The 20,839-nt window shown below is 40.9% G+C and overlaps 2 protein-coding genes across 2 annotated transcripts in view; one reads left to right on the top strand and one right to left on the bottom strand.

Moving 5' to 3' along the window:
* Positions 1-1,362, bottom strand: slc35g2a (solute carrier family 35 member G2a). Its single transcript, XM_062440925.1, has one exon. It carries the CDS (start codon positions 1,360-1,362, stop codon positions 1-3), a length of 1,362 nt encoding a protein of 453 aa, XP_062296909.1.
* A 14,124-nt stretch (positions 1,363-15,486) lies between these two features.
* The window catches only part of stag1a (STAG1 cohesin complex component a), a 49,417-nt gene continuing 44,064 nt past the window's right edge, over positions 15,487-20,839 (top strand). The window contains exon 1 of the mRNA XM_062439692.1: positions 15,487-15,617. The gene's annotated coding sequence lies outside the window, so the exon portion shown is untranslated. The remainder of the gene's footprint in view (positions 15,618-20,839) is intronic.

The following is a 20,839-nucleotide window of genomic DNA, read 5'->3' as shown; positions in this document are numbered from 1 at the left end:
CTATTTGATGGGTGAGTCCAGAATCTCCTCATACTCCTCCCTTTGGCGGCGCCCACCCCCACGAGACGGGAGCAGCTTCATTGCCACCAGCCAGCCGACACTCAGTATGACCATCACATTTCCGACAACCTCAGGGGCAGTGGGAGCTACCGGTAGCACGGCTAGATGCAGCAGCAGGGCAACAGGTATCTCCAGGCTCTGAGAGGCGGAGACCAGAGCTGGGTGGAGTCGGGTGAGGGCGTGCGTCATGCCCAGGAAGGCTGCAATCGAGCAGGCAATCAGGCCAATGACCAAGCCCCAGGCTGGAGCACTCACAGGCCAGGACCAGCCCTCCTGGAGCAAGGCCAAGGAGGCTGGGGCCAGCACGCAGCCCGTCCAGCTAACTGTGAAGAGAGCAGTGCCAACCCCCACTCTCTCCTTCAGGGAACGATATCCAACCAGCGCCAGAGCCATCCACAGCCCTGCCAGTGCCGAAAGAGACCATCCGAACGCACCCCTCCAAAACACAACCGGGTCAGTTGGTCTATCTGTGTTGCTCTCATCTACTGTGGGAAGCAATACAAGCCCCAAGCCGCACAGCCCCGCAGCTATGGTGATGCCATCAGCCAATCCCAGCCTCTCCTCCAGGAGCAGGAAGGCCAGAGTCGCAGACAGTGCTGTAGTTGCCAGGCGCCAGGTTGTTGTGGCGTTTCCAGGGGAGACGAAGGTTAGGGATGAGTAGGCACAGCAGAGGGAGAGGGAATAGGCGATGCCATAACAGAGCAGACGTAGACGATAGCCCTGTGGTCCAAAAGGGTTCTCCCCCTTATGCAGTGGTACAGCCACAGATGAGAGCTGAACGATGGACCGAACCAAGAGCAGAAACAGGGGGCCGAGGCTGAAGCGCTGAGAAGCCACACGTGTCAGAACGATCAAACAGCCGTGAGCCAGCGCCGCCCCAAGCAGCCCCACCCAGGTGAGACGAGAGGCGGACACAGATGCCTCCCCAAAACTGGCCAATTGTTCCCCCACACCTTTCCCAGACCCCTTTGCTGCTTTGGCCATCCCTTCGCTCCCCTCCCCTCCTCCGGCAGGTTGGGGTTTGTGGGTCGTGTCCTTCTCCTTCTCTTTGGATCCAAACAGAGTCAGAGGCCACCTCTTGCTCTCCGTCAGCTGTTTCCTGTCTGACGTCTCCTCCAGGAAGGAGCCAAAGTCCTCGAATGACGGAGCGTCATCGTAGCCGTCGTCTCCAGGTTGGGGGAAGTGTGTGTGCACTCCAGGTTGAGGGGAGTAGGGGGTGTGTGTGGCATATTTGGCTGTGACAGTGTGAGGGTGGATCTTTACTCTCTTCTTAGAGCTGCCCAGGAGGTGAGTGGACTCCATTGTAAAAGTTCAAAGAAGACAGACACCTGCGAGGGAAGAGAAAGGACACTTTTAGAAACCCACTCAATATATATTTTACACACGCTCTCTCTTCTGTCTCCCTTGCGCTGTCCTCTCTGGGATGCTGCCTCATATCTCATATATCTTTAATATCCGAGATAATAATAGCAGTGACTCACATCTTCCCATGTGCCCTGTGCGTTTGGCAGGAAATGTACCTATATACGTAAGCTTCGCCCGTCTGAGTAATCATCAGTTTAATTATTATTCGTGTGTTGTGAGAGATCACATTAAATCCATATTAGCAGAACTACAACCATAATGGCAGATTAGCAGGGCCATTATCACGCATTTTAGTCTTCTTTGATAACATGACCTTGATTGGGAGGTTGGAGATTGTTGGCAATGACAGTTACGTAAGCAAGTGCTTCCTGCCTCATTTGTCTTTCATCTCTGTCTGTCTCTAACAGTTTTCTTCTTTCCTCCGTCTCAGTCTCCCTCCCTACCCCTCCCTCACTTTAAACACTCAGGCAGCCAAAAGAATAAATGTCCTGTACACATCTGTTCTGATATGTGTCAGTCAAAATATTATGTATGTCAGCTTTTATTTAAATAACAGGTACATGAATCTAGCATCTCTCCTCTCATATACCTGCACAATATTCCTACCAACCAGCTTCCTTTCTCATTTCACCTCATTTATCTATCTTTTTAACTTTTGTCCTCAATGTCCTGCTCCATGGATGACTACCTTGGTAAGTATTAATAATGGCTCTCTGCAGCAGAACATTATGGCTGTGCAGGTGTTTCACAGGACACAGCCGCCACTGCTGCATTTCAGGTTGTAAAACACTGAGCAGTCCACTGGTTTCTCAGTGAATGGGGAATACTTTCACGTGACATAATGTTCATCCACACAAAGGCAGAGGGAGCACACGGCTCAGTTATTTCCCTAGAGTTAAGAGGAATTGCTCAACGGTATTTTGGCTGACTGACATTGAATTTTTTCCCTCCTCGACTTTAGAAGATTTCTATATTTGGAACAAACACACACACAAATATACAAGTAGGAAACAAGACAAAACACTCGAAGGCCTAATAGGATTTTGTGCATTTAAATGGGGTGTAACCACTCAATCTCATAGTCAAGCTGAGCAACAATTACTCTTAAAATCACAAAATGTGTAATAGTAAAAAATACAAGAACAGGGGAAAGGATGTCAAATACTACAAGAAAATGATATGGATAAAATTGAGAAGGACTTATAATATATGTATTTAAGATGTATACGAAATTTTATCACAATATTCATATATATCATGATGTCATAAAACTTCTGATAAAATAACCAGACAGGGATATATCATAGAAACATCCAATATTTCCAGGAATCAGTCATATGAAAAAACACGATTTCAGTTTTGTTACATTTAACTGAGCAGTTTAAAGGTCTGGATGAATGGTGTGTGACCGCAGCAGAGTAAAAGTCGTCCGTTTTGGCCGCTCGCTGCTGTTTGTCACTTCCTCAGTGGTGCAGTCCCTTTAATTTGATAGGAGTCGGGTGAGGTTATGAATTGGGTGTGTGGCTGGCTATGTGGCCTTTGCTCTCTCTGGAGATGTGGAGTATTCCCACGTAACAGCCTGGATTGCAATGTTACAAATTACAACAGCTCGGGGGGTCGTGTTCTGTGTGCTTTTTCTCAGCTGTGTGTTTCTCTGTGCTTAATGGTAAAGTGCTCAGAAATTCTTTATTTCACATATAACGGGAAAACCTGAACGTAGAGTTTCTGGGGGATATTCTACACCCTGAATGACATCCCTTCTAAAAATCACCCTGACTTAAAGAACTATATTAAAACAATGAATCAGGTGCCAGGAATTAAATGCTAAACTATGACTTATCAACTTCATAGCTCATTGAACGAAGGGAAAAAATAGCCACAGGCATTAGATTGCTCTGATGACATTTGGGAAGATCTAGTCAGTCTCTCTCACTAGTGGTTAGATGCAACCTGATCTGCTTCTCTGTACGAACACACAAAGAGAAGGAAGAGATCAGGATGTTCATCTCTGACTCTTCCCTTTTCAGTCAGTGAAATTTACTCTTCTGGATGATGCAGCATGCCTCTGCAATGCTGACGCTGATGCTGCTGCTGGTGATGTTACCACTGCTCTAAATAAGCCCATTTCACACCTCATACAACCTTAAAGTGAGCCAACACCAGACCTGCACAATGTGAGGACGGCAGTAGAAAATGCTCTCGTAGACAGGATGCTTTTCTGATGAAATATGTCTGGAAAAATGACACTAACCGCCTGTCATTTATGTGCTTCACCTTCTATATTTATATTGACAAAAGGCTTACATGCCTTTTAAAATCAATACCATCTTTAATATGGTAAATAGTAACAGACCAGTCTCTTTTATGAATGGTGCTCCTACTCTGTAATAATTTAACAGTCTGAAAGCATTATGCAGTTGTCTTCACAGTGCACATTATCGTATCATGAAGTTGTAAGAGTTTGCTTGGTGGTTATCACACATTAGTGTGTGTGTGTGTGTGTGTGTGTGTGTGTGTGTGTGTGTGTGTGTGTGTGGTCTATGTGATGAGGGAGATGTTATTCTCAAGGTTATCTAGGTTCCTCAGTGATGCGCCCCTGTGAAGCCAGAGGGTTGCAACTCTCTCTCTCTCTCTCTCTCTCTCTCTCTCTCTCCTCTCTCTCTCTCTCTCTCTCTCTCTCTCTCTCTCTCTCTCTCTCTCTCTCTCTCTCTCTCTCTCTCTCTCTCTGTCACACACACACACACACACACACACACACACACACACACACACACACACACACACACGGAGAAAACCAGAAGGGCTGTGCTTCATGTGGTGCCACCCTCATATTCAATTATGTAGACATTTAACACCATAAAACATCTGGCTGGTTCAAACACTGTGCGTTTCAGACAAAGACGACGGTTCAATTCCCGCTCCAGACACAGTGTGAGTTTTTTTCCCCGCATCCACCAAACTGCATGTGTGTAACCCATGTAGTTATTATGTTGTATCCTAGTGACAGCCCGACCCATGACCCATGACGAATTCTTGAATGAAGACAAGCGCGCACTCGCTCACACGCTGTATGCGCCCGCAGATTGGCACAAAGCAGCTCAATCAATGAACCTCGACTGAGTCCACAGACTGTTCCCCAATTAATGATATGATGTAATTTCGTGTTATTGCATGATATGCTGTAATCAATAAACCACCAAGTAGATTATTCATGTTCTACTATGGTCGTCAAAAAAAAGCCTCCTCCACTCTCTGCTCACCTGCTTTCCCACAAACCAGCGGATCCTGCCGGGTTGAACTTCACTCTCGGTCAGCCTCAGTCATTTACAGAGCATCCCCGACTCTCCATCACCTCTTCTTTTCCATTTGTTCTCCTGCTGCTGCTGCTGCTGCTGCTTCTTCTTCTTCTTCTTCTCCGACCCTCTCTACTCCTCTGTCTTCTGCGGCAGTCTCCTCAAGGGCACCGCGGCGCGCCTCCGCCCAGCCAGACCCGACACCTGCGGTCACCTCACTAAGCTCTGCTGGAGGAAAATGTGTGTTTTATGGCGACCTGATGCTCGTCCATCACTCTCCGAGCACTGATACAGATGCTCCTCCTCAGCTTCACCAGAGAGAGAGAGAGAGAGAGAGAGAGAGAGAGAGAGAGAGAGAGAGAGAGAGAGAGAAAGAGAGAGAGAGAGAGGAGGGGGGAAATTATCATGACGTCTGAGCATGCGTGACATCCATTAAAACCAGCATTGCCCCCCCCCCCTGATTGTTGTGTGTCACCCAAGTGTGTATTTTCAAGTGCGTGTGTGCGAGGGAGAGAGAGAGAGTGGGAGGGAATGAGTGAGAGCAAAGTAGAAATAATCAAACAAAGCAAAAAGACAACTCAATTTCCTCGCATGAAAAAAGCTTTATAGACTGTATGACCTGACAAATGCATAATAGAAATCTCCCTTACTTGTAACTTTTGTGTGGATGTCTCTCAGTATCACTTTCCTATTCTCTCTCTCTCTCTCTCTCTCTCTCTCTCTCTCTCTCTCTCTCTCTCTCTCTCTCTCTCTCTCTCTCTCTCTCTCTCTCTCTCTCTCTCTCTCTCTCTCTCTCTCTCTGTTAAACTTAAATTGGCTTTAAAGCTGGATAAGCAACCATATAAAGTGTGCAACTGCTAGACCCTCAAGACCCCACAAGTCCCAGGTTCACTGTTTAGATTGTTTCTGGTAATTTGATTAGCTGCAAATTTGCTTCCACTGAATTAAAACCAATACTTTAACCAGGTGCAATTGCATCAATATTTAGGCCCAGACTGGTATGTCGTTGTCAAAAACTATTTTAATAGCATTATTTAAGATTGCTCTGTGCTCTCAAGGTGCATATTCCTATACTGTATCAATTTGTTGAAACACAATGCACACCACCACATGCTGTTGGTGGTGTCAGATGTCAATAGGGGCCTAAAGGTAATGGTTTTTCCTATGGCCCACACATGAGGTTAATCCGACCCTTACTGTCAATGCTATTTATATCTACAGTGTTGGGAAAGCAGGTTGTATAGATTTACAGTGTTTGATGTCCCACTACAGTCACAAATATGTTTTTCTTCTTGTTCCTTGAGTTGGATGTCACTGTCCATAATGACGTGCGTGCAGAGATTGACACTCAAAGGCTGTTTCCACACTAATCTGCTGAAATATGAGTAATATCTGTGATATCACAAAGGGTTTGAAAGCCAATTGTGGTCCAGTATACAACTTACATAAATGCAATGCTGAAACTTGAAGCCTCCAGACACTACGCGTACACTGAGAGTGGACTTTTCAGCTAATTAGGAGACATCTTGTGTCCAGCTGTTAAACTTTTGAAATGAACAATATTTACATATTCATAGATTCTGTGATTTTTAATGAGGGAGAAGGACTATAATTTTAAAGACTTTTAATAAGATATTTTTGGTGGAAATTTCACATCAGAGACACAGTTTATTATTCCAAGTGAAGGAGTTTTATGTCTTAAAACATAACTGGAGGGAATATTTAAGAAGTAAGTATGAATATATAGAATTATTTAGATTTTTTAAAAGTAAAACACAATAGCTATGCACATTAATACATAGTACTTTTTTCCAAGAATGGGTCTCGAACTTACAATAGACAATAATGTGCTTCCAGCTTTGTGCCAACTGTGTGTGTTTACCTGTTCCTGTTTCAACATAAGCATGCCCCTTGGCAGAAAGTGTGGTCCACCAAAAAAAAAAAGGTTTTTCCCAGTTTAGTGTGAGACGTTTCGTGACCTCAACTCCTTCAAGGACCTTTTGGATGAACTTGAACAACAAATATGAGCCTCATCAACCAACACCAGCGCCTACTCACTAACGCCTACGTGACTAAATGGGAGAAAATCACTGCAGCCAGATTCCAAACTCTTGTCAAAACCCTTCCCAGAAAAGTGTTATAATGACCACAGTTCACACACTTTCCGTTGAAGTTTAAGAATTGAATACAATGCTGACTCTAAGGACGGTGAGGAGAGATACAAACAAGGAGGAGGCAGATTTCAAAGGATCTCTGCATGTTTCTCTCTCCCCTCTGTCCTCCACTGTTTCACTCACAACGCTACACAATTTCACACACTTTCATCAACCTGACAGTAATTGCTTTGACATTTTGCTGCTATAACACTTGTCTGTCTGCTTCGATTCAAGCTGTATTAACCTTTGCCAGATACAGCTGGGTTCACTGTTGTTAGGTTTCACCGTCCCACTGTTTAATAAGAAGCCTCCGGCTGCTGCAACACCGTTAGCAGCACAGGAGACTGACTTCTCTGCTGGGACCGTGGGAGACACACAGTGGTAAACAGCAAGATCAAATAAAGTACGAGCATGTGACGAGAATCAGTGCATTCACTAATTGCCCCAAAAATTAGGATCATGTGAATAAAGCAGCCTATAAATATCAACCATAATCTATGGGGAAAAAATTAACAATCTCTGCATCACAGGGTTTGATTTATTTCTTATCAGTGGTAATCAAATGAGTGCCTTAGAGAGTGTCTAGGTTTCCTTGCCAACCAATTACTACAGCTAGTGATTTCATTTTTTTTTAACTCTTTAACTCTGTGAAGGCGGTGCAATCTGATACTTGCAAGCAATTATTGGATAATATACACTGTGGACAACATAACACTGATATTTTTTACAAGGAATCTCAAAGCTTTGCTGTCATTCTCATTAGTAATGCACATTTAGCAGTCAGTTGGGCTCATAGATATATTTTCTCCATCCTTGCTTTATTTTGTTTCACGCTTTGGTAGTTACATATCATGCAAAATGAGCCATGTAGGAAGAAACAACAGGAATTGAGAGCGATTTGTTGAACTTGTTCGAGCTTCAGCAAACTCATTTGTTGAGAAATGGAATTTAGTGGCCCGTTCACATAAAATAATCAACTTAAGCACTTGCAGTTTTGGCTTCTTGAATCTGCTATTGCGTTGTTTTCAAAGATGTTATTGTGGCGAACCATCCTGCATCCTCACATAAAAAAGGCAGATTACATTGGACACTATTTAGCCTTCAAGGTTTTTAAATATCCAGCAAAAAGATTTCATTCAGTCAGGAAATACATTTTATTTATTTTTTATTTTTTTTACATCAGCAGTTTGCTCTTTTAAGTGTTTAATGGTTTAATGCCACAAGCTTGCATGACAAAATGAGAGTATTGCTTCTTTGTAAATGCATTTGAATCATCCACAAAGAGAAATATTACTGGTTCAATACTCATCAACAACAAAGCTGTGGAAAGACAAGTGATAGTATATATCTTTTGCAGATTGGTACCTGACCACCCAACAAATATGAATCCAATATTCAGTCTTATTTTACCTCTGTTTTGGTCTCCACCAGCTCCTGAAGAAGATATCTGGCTCTTTAGCTGCTAAATGCTTGACCAGCTTATTGCTAATGTTTGGGGATGGACAGATAGCATGCAGACAGTTTATCAGAGCTTTTCTGACTCAAAGAAAACAAAAACTGCTGCCTGCTGTGCTGTGACTGGGAGACAAAGTTAGTGAGAGCACAACGAACTGATGCTTAAGATGCTCCAAAGAGATAAGGAGAATAGGTGTCAGGTGATAATTCTTTGTGGGTTTCTCACTAACTAAGACCTCTTTCACATAGTAATTTAATCCATTGCTGATATAAAAATACTGACTGGTGCAGCTCTAAGTTACTTAGGCACATAAAGATGCTATTTGTTAATCATTACTTTGTGCCTTGGAAATGCAAGTCTCATTGACTTACACTTTTATTAACAGAGTAAGGTTTATTGCAGCTCTATTTCTTATGTTAATTAAAAGAAGCCATTCATTTATGAGCCCATTATCTGAGCCATGTTTTATCATGCAACAGTGCTTTAAAAATCCAGTGTGTAGTTGCAGCATACTTGGATATGGCAGGGATTATTGATGTTCATTTTTAAGACCGCCTGTCACAGAGCTTGAAAAACTATCCTGCTTCTAATTTAGAAGACAAAATTCAAGAGACAAAATGTGAGCTCGCTCTCAGGAGCCCTGTTCCCCTTAAAAATCACAAATAGCACTGTGGAAAACAGGGATGCCAGACTCTGAACTTGTACTGTTTGTTTATTCAACACAACCAGGGGGGTGTTTTCATGTAATTACCCTGGAGATGCTTCCCAAATTGACTGTTTAAAATGAGTTCAACATTGAAGACAAATGAAGCACTGATGGGAAAAGTTAATTTACTTTTACGGTCACCAGGCTGCTCTTCAGAGACACCCATGGTGGTTGACAATTTAACTGACTGCAGATCCTCCTTTCTCTCTTTCCTCTATGCATTCGCTTTAGGCTATTTCTCGGAGGTAGAGGAGGAATATCTAGTGTTTCCATGGTTACGACGAATAAGAGTACATCGACCCCAGCTATTTAGGGCACTGTTTAAATCCCGTCGACCATTCTGTAGCCAGGTTTCGGAGAGGTTTTAGGTTCATATTCAGGCTCGAAGGCACAGCCTCAAGGGAGGAGTTGGTGACTTGCTGTGATAAGAATATGCTAACATATGCAGAGATGAGCTGTCAGCAGGCAGGAAGTGAAGAGAAAGAGAGGCAAGTGGGGGTGATGAGAGCGGTGGAGTTGAGTGGAGATGGAGAGGATGGAAAGAGTATGGGAGAGGCCAGGAGGTTTTTTGTTGAATTCAAGCACATGGGAGAGCCAGAATCAAGATGTTTTCTTTCCTGTCAGCCTCTCTTGCTCCATCTCTGGTCAGGCTTAAATGAATTATGGAGTAGGGCCGAGAGACAGAGTGGCAACTGGAAGGGAAAAGTTGACTTTGAGCGTGCTAAATTTGGATTTTTCTTTAAATGTCTTTTAGTATCTGCTACAGTCTCATCTGTGTTTTCCTGTCTGACTCGTTCTTTCTCAATCTCGCCGTCCAACACATTTTCAGTCTGTCTGTTTCTAACTAATGTTCACACACTCTCACACACAGAGACACACATGTAGGTTGGTATTATGTCTCTGCCAGTTTCACACTTGTTTGACACTGGAGCACCATGACTCTCAGTCTGTAAGATATTACCATTCATGGACATAGTCTGAAATTCTTAATGGTTCAATCCCCAGTTTGGTTATTTCTATAATAAATAAATTGTAGATATTCACTTGTATGGACTCATATACAGCATCAATCTATATTCCTCTGTCTCGTGGGATTATATGGGTCTCTTTTTGGGCATTGGGTGTTTATGAACTTTAAACAGGATGTCCTTATTTAAAGCTTTGGTCCTTGAATGTCTGAGTACTTGTTCTCATTACAGGAGGAGCTGAAGACAGCAGAAATAAGTGAACCGCAACCGCAGACAGGACACATTCATCACCAGGCCACCATAGTGGAGGGGAGAAGCAGGGGAGTCAAAAAACAAAAGTGTATGTTTGTGGGGAGTAGTGGGGGGCCGCTGCTGAGATTCAAATGGGGGTAAGATGATGATCTTTAGTGGAAATAGGAGCCTGGGGTGGTGGTGTATTATACACACACATTTCAGCAAAAACAAACCTTGGCTCTGTCAATAACCATTGGCGTGTGTGTGTTCCAGTGAGAGAAAGAGGGGAGGTGGATGTGATGGACGTTGACTGCCTGGTTCACGACTGAAGTTGTGATAGACTGTAATGGCTTTTTCCAGCTAATACAGCACTCTACCTCTCATACATTTTGCATTACCACAGCAGTGGAGGGGAAGAAAGGGGGGGAGAGGTGGAGAGGGCAAGAACAGGAGGAGACAGGGGGATGCAAGAGAGGCATGTGGAGAAAGTCAGAAAAGGGGTGCCAAAAAGGTAGAGTGTAAATAAATAAATAAAAGAAAAGTCCTCCGGTGTAAAAAAACAACAACAAAAAAGCAAAAACTGCAGGCAAGGTCAGAGGAAATTAAAAATAGAACAGGCATACCGGCGTAGATGAGCCTCAGTTAGTCAACAGCCCCGGAGATGAGACAGAGGAAAGAATGAAACAGATCTTCATTACATAACTCTCAATACGTCAAGTGACTGTGCTTCAGTTGAAATAGAGGGGGACATTTTGAAATGAGCCATCATCAAAGAGCCCCCGAGGTCTGTGTTTTTTCCACAGATTGAGATGCTCGTCTGTATCATCGACTATTGGAGTGATAACCTGTGATTACATTGACCGTCTAAAAGGGTTCGCTCCACTGACAGCCTCTGTTGCCATGGTTACAGCCTCAGGAAAAGTTTTTAGATCACGCTGGATGCTGTGATTGAGCGTGCAATGTATGTGTATCTAAATGTGCTTGCAGATATATATATATATATATATATATAAATATATGCAGTATATGTACTCATTTAAGGTCAATGTGTGGCACATCACAGTTCTCAAAATCTGTGTCAAAAAAATGTTGGGCCATAGTAACGTGGATCCAGACATTTTGATTCACAGGGCATAGAAGTCTGCTGGTTATGTAACTCAACACTGCACCATGCATACTTAAAAAGTCAGGTGTAGTCTGAATGAAACACAGTCATAAGCTTCAATACCAGGCAGATTTGAGAGATATTAACCTGAGCAAGTGTCTGCAAAATGAGGTTAAGAAGACGAGACTTTATATATATATCGGTGAGGTTTTTGAGATTTAATGGCCCAGAGGGAGGATAAAAAGATTATAACCCACAGCAAAGTACTACAATATACTGCAATACTCTGCACAGACAGCCCTGTTTTGTGTGAATTTGTCTGACTATTGTTTAAAAAATATCAACAAGACGAGAGAATAATCAGAGTTATGAATTTATATTTGGAGCTTTATTTAATTTAGCAGTTCATAAATGTATGTTCATTCATACTTCATCAGCATCATGAATTATAGTGTGTAAATGAGTTCACTGACAGACCTGAAATCATACATTTAGAAGATACAGTATGTTAAAAATGTTAACAGAAATACTGCATAATACAGGTCAGCAGTCAGAGGACACAGTAATGTTATTTATGGGCTCTGACCTGATATGTTAAAATAGAAGTCCATGCTTTTAACTACAATAGAGTGTTTTTATCCTGCAGAAACAAAATGCTTGATCAGCAGATTGAAACAAGGAAAAGAAACAGTTTCCACGTGTTGTTAAATACAATATTGTTAACAAAACATAAAAGAATAGAGTACAAATGATAAAAAGACAATAAAAAATTGCACTTTTTCCATCTCTTTCTTTTTTTAATACAGATGTCATTCAGTTTCTTGTGTGTATTGGTAACCTCGGTTGCCTGCATGCTGCTGTTCTGACCTCATTCACACTCACATCTTCGGCTAATACTGGTAATCTAATAATGGAGCTGAAGTACTTTTACTATTGCACACATTGCAATTTGCTCTGGAGGAGAATATTATCTAAACAGGAGCATCTACCTTGAGAGAAGTGATTTATTTGATTTGATGATTGCTTCAATAAAATCATACAAAAAATTTAACAAGACACCACAGAAGAGGCAGTTTTAAGCCACCGTGTTGGAGATTCTCTGACCTGTTAAATTACCCCAGAAAAACACCAAATCCTTGTTTATCGCAGGGTTGCTGTTCTGTAGCTGACCTCTGACCTCTCTGTGAAAAAGAAGAGAAAATATGTTTTGACTTTATGGGAATCAACAGAGAACCTTCAGACTGCAGAGACATGCCGGTTTGGATCTTCAGAGCAACTGAGGCAATATCTGGATGGCGGCTGTGAGTTACTTTAGTAGACTTTCCCTGAAGTGCCATTTAAAAAGTCACTCGTCCATATGACTTCAGAGGATTATCAAATAGTTGTATGTTTAGAAATCAGCAAAAACTAAAAAATGGTAAGTGTGGAAATACACAAAAATTATGATGATATTATATAAAGATATTATTCACATACTCATGATCTTTGAATGTAACTTTAAGTAAATGTGGTGCTATCTAAGAACAATATAAAATATACTATTTTTTCTCCATCTCGTTCGTGGAAACTTACACATAATATATATTTAACGAACTGATAAAGTAGCTGATGTTGTACCCACAACTATGGAGCGCCTCGTTACACCAAACATTAGAGGATAATAATGTCTGGATATTTGTGTGTGAGTGTGTCTGTGTGTATAAAATAACCCTCGAGGGGATGATCTGGCTGAAGCTGTTACCGGCAAGTCATGCTGTTGCTATGGCAAACAAACAATGTGTCCATTAGATGAAACACCACCCATTACATCTGTGTGTGTATGTGTGTGGGTGTACGCTCTGTCATAGGCTACTTTTGGGAACTAATTTCAGACTTAGGACCAGTTAATTGGGGGCTGCTTGTCCAACTGGGGACAAAAACTGTGTCCACAGTTTGTAAAAAGCAGTTTTTAAGGTTAGGGTAAGGGTAAGTCGGCAGGAAATGAATATAAGTCTATGTAATGTCCCCAAAAGTAACGAAGGCCTGATATATGTGTGTATGTGTGTTTGTGTGCTGTGTGTTTGAGTGTACATGTGCATTCACTATTGAAAAGATGCATTGGAAGTGTGTTTTATGCACTCAAAAACACATACGACCTACTGCAAGTGTTTGATATCCACTTAAATACTCTCAAGTGGGGCTAAGATAATTAACTGAAGTCACTGCTTTCCCTGTCAGTCCCCATCACTCTCTTTCTGGTATTATCAGGCCATAATGAGCAGGAGTGAGCAGGAGTGAGTAATGCGAGTATGTCCAGGCTCTGTAATTGAATTTATGTATGTCCAATTCCAGCCTTGGAACCGCATGGAGATAAATGTGAAGGGAGTTTGGCCAGATTCACATGCTGACTCTTTATTTTTTCTCTGTATTTCAGGCAGAGAGGAGGAGAGAAGAGAGAGAAGAGGAGAAACGCTCAAACACAACCACAGGTCAAAGGTCATCATGAGCTAGCAAGCAGTGTAACTCTTACTTTTAAATTCTTTACTCAAGAATGCAGAAATGTGGTTTTAAGTGAGTTGTGAGCTGCAGTGATTAGTTCATTAATCAGTTACTTGATCAAAAGAACATTAATCTGCAAGTATTTTCATAATTGATTCATGCAAAAATGCCCAACATTTGCTAGTCTTAAGTTCTCTAATGTGAGGTTTTACTGCTTTTCTTTGTCATATATGACATAAAATAACATTTCTTTGGGTGTTGGAGTGTTGTTTGGACAAAACATGACATTTATAGATGTTTCTTAGTGATCTGGGAATATGTGACTTGCATTTTTCACTAAGTTTTGACGTTTCACAGACTAAATGGTTAATTGATATAGCGACAAATTATTTGGGGCCCTTTATAGGCTGTATACAGTCACTGGCCTCTTCATTAGGTACACCGGTGCAATCTAATTCAATCAAATACAACAGTTCGGCTATAAATTAAATTTTTATTAAGTTTATACATTTTCAGCTCTCGTACATATTGTCAAAAAGTTATCATTCTACTTTTTGTTTATTATTAGGGTTGTACTAAGTGGTGGTGGTGTATTAGGATGTATTATATTGACTGGTGCGCCCAATATTTTGCCCCCCTGATGTATGTTAATGTAGTGGACAAAATATTAGGAATAATAAACATAAAGCAGAATTATATCCTTCCTGACAATGTTAACAAAAACTAAAATGTATAAGCTTCATAAATGTAGAATTTATAGCAGAGCTGTTGTATTGGATTTAAATAGATTGAACAGGTGTATCTAATAAAGAGGCCAGAGAGTGTGATATATATGTATCTTTTATACTACTTAGAATTTTGTCATGAATTTTAAATCATAGTAAATGTACTATATGTAGCATCATACTTACTGAAGTGGAAGGAAATCAGTAAGTATTTATGTGCTGTTTTTATGAATTAACACCCCATAATGTCCGATGTCCAATGTTTTGTTAATGTCCAATGCTGTGCAATATCAGTATTTCATGTATAGGACTAATTTCAATTCAACTGTGCAATATATACATATATTTATTCTTCACTTTAATCTTTGCAATAACAATATCATCTCTGGTATATTATCACTCAATACCAGTATTACTGTTGTACTGTAAATAATGTAAATAATGTAAAAATTATTATTATTATTTTATTATATATTTCTACTATTATTGTTATTGTTTGTCGTATGTATATGTATTGCTCTTTATTCTTTCTTACTGATGCTCTTCTATTTTTACTGCCCACTTGCTGCTTTAATACTGCAAATGTCCCCATTGTGGGACTAATAAAGGAATATCTTATCTTATCTTATGAAGTGCTTCGGATGTTTGTTGTTTTCTTTAGCAGAAAGTCTTGCCAAAATATTAATTGACCTGAAAGAGAAATCGGAGGACGAGGAGGGAGAGAGAGGGGGGTCTCTCTGCTCCCCCCGTGCGCGTCCCCGCTAGTGATGTGCTGGCGGGGTCTTTTGGTCCCTCCCTTCCCATGTCCCCCCCCCCCCCCGAGGCGCGTGCCCGCTGTGGCCCGCTGTGTCCGCCAGGGGGCAGCTGTGTCTCGGTCTGAGGCTGCGCCGCTCCCGCTGCATCACAGAGAGGAAAATACCACCAGATGGCGGTTTAGGATTGCTGCTCTTCTCTCAAGGCGCGGTTCCACTCGCACGGCCAATTTTCAATATTAAAATACCCACGATATTATAACGAAAATCGATTTATTATTTCGGAAGGTGGTAATCGATTCGGGGATGGTCGTAAGAGGTGAGTGTCTTGTGTTTTTGTCGTGTTTTGTGCGGTGGGAAGGGAGACGGAGCACAGATTAAAGATGGTGGACACAGACAGGGAAGACTGGTTGGATGGGGGGATGGGCGCTAGCGGGCTAACGGAGGTGAATGTGCTTTCTCTCTCTTCCTCAGTTACATTATATAGCCTAGCGGAGCCATTAGCTTGCGAGCTAGCCCCCTCAAATTTTTTCGGCAAGGCAACTTGCGAGAAGGGCAAGTGGTTGCCGCAGCGCTGGCCTTGTTCGCCACCAAATTTCCACCCGGCGCTAGAGTTTGGCTTGTCAACAAATAAAGAGCCATGCTGTGTGACGTGTTTTCTTGCTCTTTGCAAGGCAGGAATCAGAGCATCACCTTTCTCTCATTTGCACAGCCGTGTTATGATTGTACAGTGTTGCCCTCCTGCTGCACGGTGCTTTCTCTGCTTTGGGTTTGTCATCCACACAAACGCCACATTGTTGTTGCTTTTTTCTTTTTTTCCCCTTTTTCCTGCCATCAAAAGACCCCATTTTCTTTCTGCACACTCAAGATATATTCCAATATGTGGTCTGAGTTGCTACTTTTTCTTCCCCTCCTCCTCCTGTCAACACCAGCATCCCCCCTCTCAGCTTTCTCTCTTTTTTTCTCTTTCTGTGTGTGTCTTCAAGTTTTTAAGAGTGGCGGTGACTTTTTTTTCTTTTTTTACAAGGATAATAAACATGTTGCGTGTTTCATGAATGACAGCTTTCGTTTTTCTTTTTATAAAACGTGGTGATTTGCCTTGTGCCATTTTTTTTTAAACAATATTATTATTATGGCGCTTCTTCTCTTCCTCTTCCCGCCCCCTTCTGTGCGGGAAGCAGGCAACACTGAGCGGGGAAACATGAGTCACATTAAGGGGGATGGGCTCCACCAGTCAGCCCTACAGGTTTGCACGGTGCTTCCTCAGTCCTGGCCCGTCCCCTCCCCTTTCCACACACTGTGTTGGGGGATTGTTGATAGTGGGTCAGAGTGCCTCCTGGCAGTGTGCATGAAATCTCACATTGTTGCATAACTGCTTTTGTTTACTGTCAGCCATGTGATGCTTCATCCAATCTGTCTTGGATTGATATCTGCAGCCTGCTTGCCTGCCAACTTGTCTTATCATCAGTCAGTGTTTCCACCCCATAAAGCACAAATCACATTTCATTCATTTCCTGCATAACAACTTCATCAATACACATTACAATTTGAGGAACTGGGTTTGTACATGGCGTTGAAAACCAAATGTAGCTAGTTTGGAGATGGTTTGAAATAAATGGATGCCTAAAATACATTTTTAAAGCACATTTTGAATTATAAACATCTCCATAAGCATATTCTGACAGGACATGTGAAATGAAGCATGTCTATATTTCTATGTGAAGGAACAGTTGTTTTAGATTACCTGTAAATATTTAGTCTATATATGATGTACCGAAACTTACAATTTATGCCCCAACATGCTTTTCCTGCTCTTATTGCACACAAACCAACCCATTCCCTCAGGATTAAAATAAAGTATTATTCTTATATTAAAACACCTAATCTGATTACAGCTAACACTAGTGGCTTCAGTCCAGATATAAACTGGAAGTGGATGTATAAATATATATTTTTACTTCCTGCTGCAGCCAGCCAAGTCCAACAGTGTCACAGCTATTGGATTAGATTATTACAGCAAGCCCTTCTGTATTTTCTTTGGGTCCGACGTACAGCATCATTAACTGTTAACCAGTTTTTCTGAAATACTGAATTTATTTGGGAAAGCCTGGCCAAAGAGATCTGTCTCTTCACTTAAATGTACTCTTAAGTCAAACTTTATTTGTAAGATTGTACAAATATAAACAGTACATGGCAGAAAATGCATTTAATGAAGAATACATTTTTTTAAAGAAGGTGCAATTGTAATGAAACCCTCATCACTAATCAAATGCCAAACTACAGCTCGCTGATATCAACACTTTCAGCTGTTTTCATATCATTAGTATTTTTTGTATTTATTTCATAATCCTTTCAAAATTCAGTGTGGAAACCCAGTTTGTGAATTTCTTTAAAAATGCTCTGGAGTAGTTTGTTCATTAACTTCAGTGCACAAAAATGGGTCCCTAATGAGACATTAGATCTGAACGAAATGCTGTAATTTACAATAGTTACACTCTCAAATGTCGTAAATGTCAGATTTCCCACGTGTTGTAAACAATAGTTAACTGATAATATCTGCACTCACACATACAGTGACCTTCGCCCCTATTCTGTGTGATGACTCACTTAAAGCCTCATGTTTTTATTGTAGAGCTCGTAGCAGTCAGGTTGTATTGCAGACTTTATCAGAGTAGAAACCACATAGGATACTTTTTTTGTCCCTTTGTTGCTTGGACTTACTTAAAAACATAATTACAGTTTAATCGCAGGCATCCACCATTAAGACACAGTTAAATGGGCTCTCAATCAATTGGCTCAGATACATCTATGTTAGTAGGGAAGTATGTAGCAGCGCTGATGTCCAACAGCACAGAAATGCTTTAGAAACAGCTGCGTTACAGCTTGTATTAAAGAAACCCCCATGCACAAAACACTGTTAAATGATGTTTATCTCACCGGGTCTTTGATTTCCCACACAGTTTTTATTTCTGTTTGAGGAATACAGTAATAAATATTCAGTTATGTACCAGTCTGTGCTCGCCTCGAGCTCGTGAATAACCTTTCAGTGGCATATTTTGCACTTTTTAAACATTTTTATACAGTGATAACACCAATGACATGCTTCTTGATTTCATGTCATAGTTTCAAATCTTAAGATAACATTAAGGGGTTAACAGAAATGGTGAATGATCCCTCCTCCTTCCTCTTTCCTTTGAATTGCTTGGCCCATTGCCCTGGCTCTTCCAATAGCAGCCTAGTGAACACAGTAATAAAAGACTGAGACTCACATATTGGTTCTTATTAGTAGTGTACATAATGTAATTTGTTGTAAATATGGGTATTGTTTTTTTTTGTTGGTATTTTTAAAAAGTAAATTGCACATCTTTTCATTATAATAATAATATAATATAATAATAAATTGAGCTTTTTTAAACATTTAGGCATTAAAAAAAGCATTGGTTTAGATGTAGTTTTATATTATAAATGCTAGTATAAGCAGATGTATGGTTACCAAGCCAGAGGCCGTCACAGCTCAACGGTGGTGTGCTTTTTGTTAGAGCCGTATGCTTATAATGACACAGCTCAGGAGATTATGAAATGGCTTTGACATTTGTCAGAGCTCATTGCACAGCTACCTTGATTCAAGATATTGGCTATAGGAAGAACAATATCTGGTGCTTCATATCCATCCAGTCCTTTTGCTGGTTTTTCAGCACAGAAGGAAAGACTAGCAAAATGAAATCAAATAATACTGCCATCTGCCCTCATTAGTCCATTTATCTCTTTAGTCTAATATTATATTCAACATATAACACATCTTTTATCAATGAAACTAACGGAAGAGGAGACTAGTGTTAAAACAAAAGCACTCTAAATAAGATTTTTCTCCATAATTACATTCATTAAAATAATAGTATATGGCAGCGATCTGAGTAGTTTTCCCTAAAATTACTTTGCAGGATGGTGTGGTCAGTCTGCTGCATATTATATGATACAATTACACAAGAATATGCACTCAACACTTTGTTTTTTTGGGTGTACATTTGAGTAGGATGATGTAGCTCCATTGCGGTTATTTCATTATAGAAAAAAAGCTCTGGATTGCAGTCATGTCAGTATGCAAACAGGACCCGTGTTATGATTCCTCAAATACTTTTCACCCTCTCGCTGTAAGCATTTCCTTGTGTTGTGGCTTCCTGTCGAGTTAGTTGGCTGCGTTTGCTGTTGACTGTCACTTTCCGGGCAGGGCAGGTCAGGTCAGGTCAAGTCAAGCCTGGGAAAGAAGAAACTAAGCAGCATTTGTCGATTTAATTATAGCTTCATGTTGATATCTTACATTTTTCATACATTTAAACTTGTGGATCAGTCTATCCTGAGTGATACTTGTACCAAAAAAGCAACTAAAAATGATTGAGGATGCTAACTTGACTGAGTTTTATAGCCTATTTTACTACACATGCACAACATTATTTCACTGCTGCCTCATTGCACAGACATTAAGAGTGATGTAGCTTATTGGTTTTGACCTATTTAATGTCATGACACTTAACACAGAAAGCTCAGGCACCATTAAGCTAAAAATTGATTGTTTTGGAAATGTCCTGCACAGCTTATTGGAATTTACTGTGGACAGATGCCATAGCGTGAAGAGCTCCTGGCTAAAAAGTAAATTGCATTAACATTGAGAAGGGTGCATATGGGGGCATGATATATAACACCATTGTCACTGTTTTTTAAATAATATGACGGCATAAATTGTTCCAGTGTTAATTCAGTATTCACAGAGCTGTAAGCATATTAAACAACATGCATAAGCTATTATCAATTAACTGCTCAGGGAGTCTTTTTGTGCTGTTCAGGCTGGAAGCATATAAAACAAAGCTTGAAATATTTGGTATACAGATTTTTCTTTAACTTGAACCAAAAAGACAAAAAAAACTATGTTACAGAAGCAGCTGGTGACCACAGCTTGTGTTTTGGCTTGTAAGTTTCTCCCTGTAGACATCTACAAACATATCAATAACAGAGATGTGTGGCTATTCCACTAGAATGTCTTCTCTAAACGATTATACATGCTAGCTTTACTTTGCAGCCGTTATCTGCATGACCAGAGCAATCACACAGCAAAATATTACTAAGCCTAGACTGTTGAAGTCGTCGGGCTGATTGAAAAAGAAAATTGCATGTTGTCAGATAGCATAAATACAGTGTTGATATAATGATAGGTCAGCTGACTCGACTTCCAGTCTCATGAAGGAAGCAGATTCACTCCTCTGAGCTCATTTGTGAAAGTGATGCCGCTCAGCTGTCAGGTTGAACAGTAATGAGACGAGGTGCGTCGTGTCACATGAGTGGATGTGTGTTTTGGAGGTTTATGATCCCTCCCTAGTGTTTCTTCATGGCTCAGCGGTTGCTAGGCTGAGCGGGCTGCTTTTACCTGCAGCTGACACACAAGTGCGTCTGCTGATGCAGCCAAGCTGCCTGCTGGCAGAGGCTATCTAGTTTTCTAAAGAGTCAAGAGTGGGAAAACAATACAAGGCTTTACTTCTTAAAGTCGTA

Source organism: Scomber scombrus, chromosome 19 (assembly GCF_963691925.1).
Source record: "Scomber scombrus chromosome 19, fScoSco1.1, whole genome shotgun sequence".
NCBI classification, from domain to species: Eukaryota; Metazoa; Chordata; class Actinopteri; order Scombriformes; family Scombridae; genus Scomber; species Scomber scombrus.
The sequence above is the reverse complement of the archived record's forward strand: the minus strand, read 5'-3'. Positions and strand labels throughout refer to the sequence as shown.